Raw genomic sequence first — 10,002 nt, 5'->3', positions numbered from 1 at the left:
GATCAGGCAAATCTCGTCTCGAAAAATGCCACCGGGTCCGTCTGGGATTGAATCCAGGCCATACTGGGATTTAGAGGCTACCACGCTAACCACTAAACCACCGGACCCGGCATATATCAAGGCGTAGGTCACCCTAATTCAGGGGTGACCAAAGTATGGCTCACGAGGTGATTTTTTGTGGACCACGGACCCATTTTGAAAGATCATGTCAAATGGCCCTTTGACTCATCTGTAAGTGATTATGATATTTTTCAAAATTTTTGTTTGGTTTAAGCTATTCTGTAAATCTTTTAAGTTTATGTTTATATAAAAAAGTGGTTTACCCATGTTTTGGTATACATTGTAAGATATATTTTTAAATCTGTTAACCTTGCTGACAGTTTAAATTTGATTGTAAATTGTAATTTTGTCAAAATGTTCATCAAATAGTTTTAGAAATAAGTTATAAAACGTTCAAATTTGACTAAATTATAACACCGTAAAAATAGCGAAAATAAAGGTATCCCATACTGATTAAAAATTTATAACCCAACATTTCCTCATGGTCTGGGCCTCAATCTTATTTTGCACTTAGAAAGCTTCCCCGTCGTGTATTCATTTTTTATTGAAATTGGATGAATCATTATAGTTTATAGTTGCACCTTAATTAAAAATAAAATCACACAAGTTTTCAAAGTTTGCCCCTTTTGAAATATGTTTTTAAAATAATAAATGCAATTTTAATGAAAATACAAAAGCATTCAATTAAATACCTTTTTGAATATTAATTATTTTGTGAAACCACGATTGTCTTTAGCCGTTCAACCACTCATTGACCTAGACCAGTCCATACAACTTCATACCAAAATATTTGCAGCGGCCTAACCTGATTTCAATGTTGGAGGAGGCATGCAAATTGCAATGGAAACCTTATGGATAATATTTCTGGCAATCTTTTGGTTCTGCTGATTTTAATAAATTTGAACCATTTGATGAGAAGCTTTTTTGAACAATATAGAAAGATGGCATTACATCGTGTTGCCATGCCATGGATGCCATGGCGATTTTTTTTTAAGTGTTAAAGTGGAAAGATGCTGAGCCCTCGTCTAAAAATAGACGGCATCCTATTTCGGCCAGCAAAATTAAGTCGATAAAATAGTCGTTTTCGTTGGAGTAAATGACAATAACATCCCCCTATCAAAACAATATTTTTCGCATTTGGCCTTGAGGGCCTCATGATAGTTTCAAATTTGGCCTGTTTTGAACACCCCTGCCCGAACTGCAAAAAAAAAAAATACGGGTCCGATTCTATGTCGTGTTTCGTGGGGAATTGCTGTAAAACAAAACAGATCTATAAAATTATAAAAAGATGTACTTGAAAATGTTTATTTTATGCTTCAAAATATGTTTTGTTCTGTCATAAATTATGTCTTCGAATCAAGCAACGCCACAATCTCCGCATGCTTCTGCTTCTCCGCCAACATCCGCGCAGTTTCCCCAAACCGACTCACCCCCTCGACCTTCGCCCCATGATCCATCAAACACCGCACGATCCCCAGATGTCCCTCGTAGGCCGCGATGTGCAGCCCGGTGTAGCCATTCCCGTCCACGGTGCGAACCTTGGCCCCTCTGTCGAGCAACTGCTCGACTATTCGTAAGTTCCCACTGCTGCACGCGTAATGCAGCGGCGTTGCCTTTTTATGGTCCCGAATGTTGACGTCGATGCGGGACTCGAACAGCACGTCCAAAGTGTCCAGCGCGTTGTACTCGACGGCCAGATGTAGCAGCGAGGGTCCCAGAATGTCCCCGCCAAGCTGACAACACTGCCGGGTGAGCTCGTCGGCTTCGTTGTCGTACCAGTCGGGGATGGTTTGGCGAATTTTCCTGTAGTTGTAGAACTGCTTCAGGAAGTTGACCAAGGTGATGAAGTCTCCCTGGCAGGACCAGAACGCGGCGCGATCGCCGATTTTTCTCAGGAAGTTGAGATGGTTGTCGGTTGGTTTTTCGTTGATCATGGCGAGGAAAAAGTTTCGAATGACGTCGTGATTGTCGAGGAAAGTTGTGAATGTTTCGACGCAGGGAAGATTAGGTGAACTGTTGAGGAAGTTGTAGAGGTAGGTCGCACAAAAGTATTCAGCGTAGGATAGGTGGATGAATTGGGGTGTTCCAGCAACTAGCTCGATGAGAAGTGTTTCGTCGTCGACGATCTTGTGAATAAACATCTTCAACCTGCTGCTGAAGGTTTTGTCGACGACCTTAGAAAGTAGATTCGCCGGCAATACCTTGTAAATCGCTGCTAGTTGGTAGTCTCGCCCACAAATTTGTGTGATTTCTTCAAAGTATGGAACAAAACGCTCGGTATCAATGTTCAATTTCTTGCTGATTGTCAGATGGATACACTTTTTGGTGAACTTTTCGTACAAATCCACCACAGTTATCGGTTCGAGAGATTCAACGCGTTCACCGTCACTTTGAGCAATCGTTTCGTACGACTGTGAGTAGATTTCCGCCAGCATTTTGATCATCAGAGGAAGTCCTGTAAAGTCATACTTTCGCCGCTGGATGTCACGGTGGAACTTGTCGAGCAGATTTCCAGCAAACTGCTCGAATTTGGCTCGGTCAGAGTCGGCAACGTGCCAGAACTTGTGAAGAAAATCTAGCTGGTTGCGTTCGTCAAATCGTTCCAACTTCATGGCCTTAATGTCCAGGGTCTTCTCGAGCATCTCCTGCACTCGTCTTCTGGTATTTATGAGAATTTTTAAGTTATCTCGATGAAGCAGAATGGTGATGTAGTTCAGCACACGTTCCAAGTTGACTCTGCTCAGTTCATCAAAAGCGTCCAAAAACAGCAATATTTTAGTGTTTTCATTTCTGAACAAGCCAAGACTTTCCGCGGACAAGTCTGTCTCCAACACGTTCATCACATCGTCCAGCGTTTCAGCGGGTGGTAATTGGTGATTAAAGTTGTTCATGTAAAGCAAGAAAACTGCACTTTCTGGATAAATTTGCTGCGCATAAAAGGCCAAATACTGCCAAAGAATGCTCTTCCCCATGCCCGGTTCTGCGACCAGTACGAACCTTCTTTGATGTACAAAAGTGGTGTAGAGTTGGTCTACAAAGTCAGTATCCTTAATGTTGTTGTAGAACAGTGCATATTCGTCTATTCCTGTGCCCATTTGCTCCTTCACGACCTCGATTTGACGATGGATGAAGAATCTCTCAACGTCTACGAAGCTCGTACAGCTTCGCTTGGAGCAGTTCCGGACAAAGTCGCCAAGATCACGCTCCACGTTCTTCAGAAACCGCTGACCGTCCTCGAGCTCCAGGAATGATCTCTCTTTCGTCGCAGTTGTACTCTTTTCCCATTCCTGAAACGACTTTTTGAAACTGTTGAAAGGCTGCTCGAGCTGACTTGAGCTGAACCTGCCCAAATCGTCCGGCCTGATCCAGCTGCGCATCCAAAGTCGCCAATCGCCGTTGATTTCTTCAAGAAGCTTATCCACGTTTGGCTGCGAAATTGCCAGTATCAATTCATCGAAGAATCTTCCCACCGTGGCACGATCGATTGATGGAGGCAGCAGTTTGTTACGAGAATTTCCAATCCAGAAGTCCTTCATTTTTGCTGATTCGATGGAAATCGACGCCATGTCGAGCGGTTCAAATTCTTCTGCAAGTCTTGTGTACAACCTGCAAACTCGTGGATCTTTGTTATTTTCAAGAATGTTATCAGCAAATTTTACCACTCCATCGTGCAACGAAAAGATCTGCATCAACGGAGTTTTGTAACTTTTCAAAATGTGCTTCATTTCCCCACCGCTGAACAGTTCCTTAATAGCGCAGCAAATACTCTCAAAATCACGATTAACATACTGCTCCAGTAAATCAATAGTTTCTTCACTAGGCTTAAGCCTTCGATGTTCACCACCAACAGTAAACTTAAACAAACGATCAACCCCATCAACACTATCCGAATCCACCAACGAATCAAGCTCTTTGTTCGTAAAAATCACAAACCATGTCCCCCCTCCACCGTGCGGCCAGTAATCCCTCACCTCGCAGAACGACTCCAAATATTTAAACAGCGAAAAATTCCCCCTCTTCCGCGCCACCTCATCACCCGGAAGCAGCATCTCCCCGGTCAAACAACCCCCCGCTTCCGAGTGTTTGGCCTGGATGAGCCACCACTCGGTCGACGGCTCCAAAAACAGGCCCACGTCGTCAAACTTGCCCGCCGCCGTCATTTCGAAGGCCAGCTTGAAGGGGCGATTGCGCAGGGTGGCACGCTGCAGCAGTACTAGGGCGATCCGGCGCTGGAACTCTTCGCCCGCACCGCCAAGGCCGTCGCACCGGAAGTGGGTTAGCTCGCCGGACTCCATGGCTAGTGGAATTTTTGAATTATAGCACAAAATTGGCTTGAAGTAATGTAAAACTTACTAGTCTAGTCGCGAACGTGTCTACGGCAAATGATCTAACCGGCTCAAGATTGGAATAGGTTGTGCTCCGGACTGATGCAGCTATCAATCCATATGCAATAACGATAACGCTATCTTGTGTTTGGATAGTAATTCAAACTAAACTGCAAGCAAACACTATATTTCTCCGTAATTTGTGAGGTAGGCATCTTTGTCACAGATTTAATTGTATTTTTTATGTTTTTTTCCAATAAAATAATGCATAATATTATTTAAAAATAAAATACGAATTGGTTTTGTTGACCAATTCAAACAAAAATAAAACAAAAACAAAAACAAAAACAAAAACAAAAACAAAAACAAAAGCAAAAACAAAAACAAAAACAAAAACAAAAACAAAAACAAAAACAAAAACAAAAACAAAAACAAAAACAAAAACAAAAACAAAAACAAAAACCCAAAACCCAAAACCCAAAACCCAAAACCCAAAACCCAAAACCCAAAACCCAAAACCCAAAACCCAAAACCCAAAACCCAAAACCCAAAACCCAAAACCCAAAACCCAAAACCCAAAACCCAAAACCCAAAACCCAAAACCCAAAACCCAAAACCCAAAACCCAAAACCCAAAACCCAAAACCCAAAACCCAAAACCCAAAACCCAAAACCCAAAACCCAAAACCCAAAACCCAAAACCCAAAACCCAAAACCCAAAACCCAAAACCCAAAACCCAAAACCCAAAACCCAAAACCCAAAACCCAAAACCCAAAACCCAAAACCCAAAACCCAAAACCCAAAACCCAAAACCCAAAACCCAAAACCCAAAACCCAAAACCCAAAACCCAAAACCCAAAACCCAAAACCCAAAACCCAAAACCCAAAACCCAAAACCCAAAACCCAAAACCCAAAACCCAAAACCCAAAACCCAAAACCCAAAACCCAAAACCCAAAAAAAAAAACGAAGTTGACTTTATAGCTGTCGGCCACCATTGCTAGTACCAACCACTAGTGTCTTCCTTTTATCTACAAGGACTTCGCCGCCCTGGGCTCCTAAGTGTATGAAAGTATGTCACGGAGCGACGGCGCCGAATACCCATATTTACACAAAGAATTTTAGAGCGCCCGCCGCGGGATTCGAACCGGCGACCTCTGGATTGTGAGTCTAGTGCGCGGTTCGATTGATCCACACGGGCGGGACAAAAACCCAAAACCCAAAACCCAAGTTCTCAGAAAAAATAGTTGCAGTCTAAGATCAATACACATTTTTTTAAACTTGACCTTTCACACAACAATTGGATTGCGCAAAGATTTTTTTTAAATAACTATTTTTTATGTAAAAAATGCCATCTTATAATGAACTATTTTTTACTATATAGAACTATATTTGAGACTAACATTTGAACAAGGCCAAATAGGATGCGGGCATAAAAATGTCAAAACCTCCCCCCCCTCACTTCGTCTCACCATCCAGCTGCAGCTTTGTTGACAAACAAATGGAGCACGCGGTCGCATGATGGTGGCATCGAACCAGAATTAGGGGTGAGCATGTGGTTAAAAACGAATCTTTTTTCAAGAAAAATAATACTTTTCCGACTGATTAAAAAATTTGCGCACATGTTCAAACAATTATTCCTGATGTCGGAGAAGTGATTTAAAATCACAATTATAATCCATATTTTTTCTATGAATGTTCAATTTTTCACACCGATTGGGAACCCCTAGGTCTATCCAAGACCGTTTTCAATAACCGTGAGAAGATACCAGAAAATTCAGCTAGCAGCTAAATCCACAAAAAATTGGCCACAGAATTTTTTAACATTCTTCTCTATTACTCAAAATTTGCGGGTTTTTGTCCCCTTAAACTTACAAAAAATCTCGAAAATCAAAATATACGTATTTTGAGAAATTGAGTTTTTGTGAAAAAAAGTTGATCAAAAAATATGCATTTTTCCGTGTACCAAATTTTACGACTTTTCCGAAGACACCAAATTAATCAGAAAATTCATTCAAAAGTTACAGATTTCCAAATATTTATGTACCATTTTTGTACAAACAGTTGCCAAAATTGTATGAAAGACACAAAATAGCTTCTTTGACTCCAAAAAAGTTTGAGCAAAATAAAAAAACACAAATAAAATCCATTTCCGGTTTTGGTAAAGAATTGCTCTATAGTAATATTTTAGATGTAACATAAATTTTGCATTCTAAAATTACTCTACATAAATTTCGATATTCAAGTTATAGCAGCTTTCAAATGATTTTTCAATTTTAAAAAAAATATGTGTTGTTAAATTATTCGATCTTTCAAAATAACATATTTTCAAAATTTTCAAAAACTTTCCTAGACAATTATTCTGCGCTATAATTTTTGTGTGTGACAAGTCGACTAAAAAGTGGTTATTTTATTTCAGAGTGTAAGTACTTTTTTCTAAAAAGTTCTAAGAAATACCTGCAACTTTGCCGAAGACATCAAATCGGTTAGAAAATCAGATTTAAGAATATTTTAAAAGCCTTATTGTATGGACAGTTTCCGGGATTGTATGGAGACTTGTTTATGAGAACCAATGATGCAAAATGACTTCTTTCGTCTTAGGAACATTACAAACCAAGATTTATCCAAATAATAAAAAAAAGATAAAAACAATCATTGAATATAATCCGAAGTCTCAAAGTACACGGAAAAAAGTCAATTCTCGAAATCGTGAATTGTGTTCATGAATTTGAGAACCACGAAGGAAGATATTCACGTTTATAGTGCAATTGCACCATACTCATGAATAAATTCCTTCGTGGTTCTCAAATTCATGAACACAATTCACGAATTTATTTTTTCTGTGTATTGCTCCCTTCAATTTTGGTTTTCGAATAAAAATTTACGATGTAAATAATTCATCTGGGAATTGTGACAGATTGTGTAATTTTCATAAGTATCTGTTTAATATCATTTTTTCATACTTTATTTTAGTTAAAATTACTCAAAAAAGAGGTAAATTCAACCAAAGAAATATTCAACCTCACAAAATTCAGTTTTTTATCTGTGTGAAAAAAAACTCAGGAATTCGTCGGCTGATTTTTTTTAATTTTTTGAGTTATAAAAATTTATATCAAATTTTAGCATGATATTACAAATTCAGTCTATAGAGTACCATATCCTTATTTTGATTGAAAAATTAAACCACAAAATTCACTTCTAAATTTAAACATTTAGTAAAAGTTGTTTGTTTTATACTCATTGAAATTTGAATTCATAATTCAAACTTATGTGATACAGATACAGCACATCCAAATTGACAAAAATTCAATAACTGTAAATTTCCGACCACCAATAACTCAAAAAGATGTATCGAATCCCATTTTCGGTGGGCAAACATTTGCCCATCATGATGATCCTGCTGCTGCTACAGCTGCTGCTAGAAAACCTCCAAAACTTGAGCACTAGTAAAAAGAGCGAAAAATAACGAAAGAAAAGAAAAAAACGATTGCATGATTCACCTTTCTACCCGGAAAATGCGAGGTTTTTGCAGACTTTTATCGTGCCCATAAATTATCCCAAATGATGTAATAAAGTCTCCTCTCCGAGATTCGGGACGACGAAAGTTTTCTCTGTGTGGAAGCTGCTTTTGCTTACTCTACCTTTCGGTATGATTCGCTACGGTTTTTGGGTTCACTTTCTTGGCGGGGTGAAAAAGGACCAACTCTCTCTCTCTAATGCGATATTCAAATTGGGCAACTTGGGATGCATTAGAAGAGAAGAGGGAAAATTTGGAGGGAAATGGTTACAAAAATGGGAAAATTGCATTCCGGAAAAATATTATGCCATTCTCGGAGATGAAACGATACTATTTTTGCTCATGTCATGTAAAATTTTGAAAATATTTTTTATTCTTTCTCTTTCTTTTCAGAATGATTAGTGATGGTTGGGGAAAGACTGATTATGGCGGATAAGCAGCGTTACTCCACGCAGGAGACTATCCAGGTAAGTTTAAAACAATGTTTCCAATAATGTTGAACAAAAAGATGAAATCTTCATTCCTTGAAAAGAAACTCAAATCAGTCAAGCAAAAGTGCCACATTTTTTCAAACAAAAGCCCCTTCCCATTATTCATAGCCTTTCACCGGCAAAAAGAGTGAAGACGAAATAATTTAGGCCACATATTTTTGCTCCCGTGGAAGCGGAAAACCGAAGGAATGTCAGTCAGTCAGTTTTTTTTTCCGGTCGCTGGCTGGGAACAAGTGGTTGGAGTTTGAGCTAAATATTCATAAGTTTTCAACTCGGAGTGGTTTTGCAAGCAACAATTCTGGTTCGGCGAAATGGAAGTCGGGATTTCTGTTTTTTTATTCAGCTCTCTCTCCCTGAAATAACGTTTAAACAAGGATGACAGAAGGCAAGGCGAGCGGAAACGTGGAAAATTCAGAGGCTTTTCTTTCTTTGAAAGGGAAAAGAAGGAGAGCAGAAACATTGGCCGTGTTTCCGATTCGTTTCGTTTGTTCATTGAATTTAAATTTGGCTTATTTCCATCATAAATCTTGATAGTCTCTCCAACTGGCTAGAATACTGACTTTTGGCTGGTGAAGGAGTGGGAGGAGAAATCCATGGGCGCTTTTTGAAGAAATTTTGGATTGTTTTATTTATTTTATATTTTTTTCAATTTTGTGCATGTACAACTCTGGATTTGTGCTAAGCTTTTTTGTTTCATATGTTTACAGGATCTTTTGAAAAAACTGTAGAACTATTCACTTAATTTTGTTTTACAGAATGTAACACATTTATTTGTTTAAAAAAGAACAGAAAAATAAAATACAGAATAAATAATTCTAAACAAACAGATGAGTTCTTTTAAAATTGAAAAACACACAATTTGGATTTGAAATTTGAAATACAAAAAAATCCGTAAAATTTGGTTATTTCCGTGATATCGTGTGAAATTTTAACATTCTTCTCTATCCAATACACTAAATTCAAACACATTGAAAACAAAGGTATCTGTGTAGTTTTAGTTATGGAACGCTAACTAGCTCCAAGTTGAATAAACATGTTTTCTAGATTAGTTTAAGAAAGTTTTAGTTGAAACATAACAATATTTATTGTTCATTACAGTAGCACAGTTAGAGAGCTGAATTGCTCAGCATCAATATATATAAAGTCATTGCCCATTGAGTCATTCAAAAATACGTAGTTTTGTGAATTTTAAAAAAGATACAATTATAATTTTAACAATTTTACAAAATGATATTACATTCGCAATGTATGAAAAATCCCGATCATTTGATACCCATATTGAGCAATTCTCTACCAAAACCGGAAATGGATTTTATTTGTATTTTTTTATTTGGCTCAAACTTTGTGGGGGCCTTCCCTATGACCAAAGAAGTCATTTTGCATCATTAGTTTGTCCATATAAATTTCCATACAAATTTGGCAGCTGTTCATACAAAAATGGTACGTAAATATTCGAAAATCTGTAACTTTTGAAGGAATTTTTTGATCAATTTGGTGTCTTCGGCAAAGTTGTAGGTATTGTTAAGGACTATTTAGAAAAAATAGGTACACGGAAAAAAAAATTCCCGATTTTTTTATTAACTTTTTTTTAACAAAAACTCAAATTCCCT

The 10,002-nt window shown here is 38.1% G+C and overlaps 1 protein-coding gene across 1 annotated transcript; it reads right to left on the bottom strand.

Moving 5' to 3' along the window:
* Nucleotides 1–1,391: 1,391 nt before the first annotated feature.
* Nucleotides 1,392–4,455, bottom strand: LOC6032102. The gene is made up of 2 exons (XM_038256694.1): nucleotides 4,414–4,455; nucleotides 1,392–4,357 (listed from the first exon to the last, which is right to left on the bottom strand). The coding sequence occupies exon 2, from the start codon at nucleotides 4,353–4,355 to the stop codon at nucleotides 1,404–1,406; it is 2,952 nt and encodes a 983-aa protein (XP_038112622.1). The 5' UTR covers nucleotides 4,356–4,357; nucleotides 4,414–4,455; the 3' UTR covers nucleotides 1,392–1,403.
* Between the last annotated feature and the right edge of the window lie 5,547 nt (nucleotides 4,456–10,002).

This window comes from Culex quinquefasciatus, chromosome 2, assembly GCF_015732765.1.
Source record: "Culex quinquefasciatus strain JHB chromosome 2, VPISU_Cqui_1.0_pri_paternal, whole genome shotgun sequence".
NCBI lineage: Eukaryota > Metazoa > Arthropoda > Insecta > Diptera > Culicidae > Culex > Culex quinquefasciatus.
This window is presented reverse-complemented; position numbering and strand designations above follow the sequence as displayed.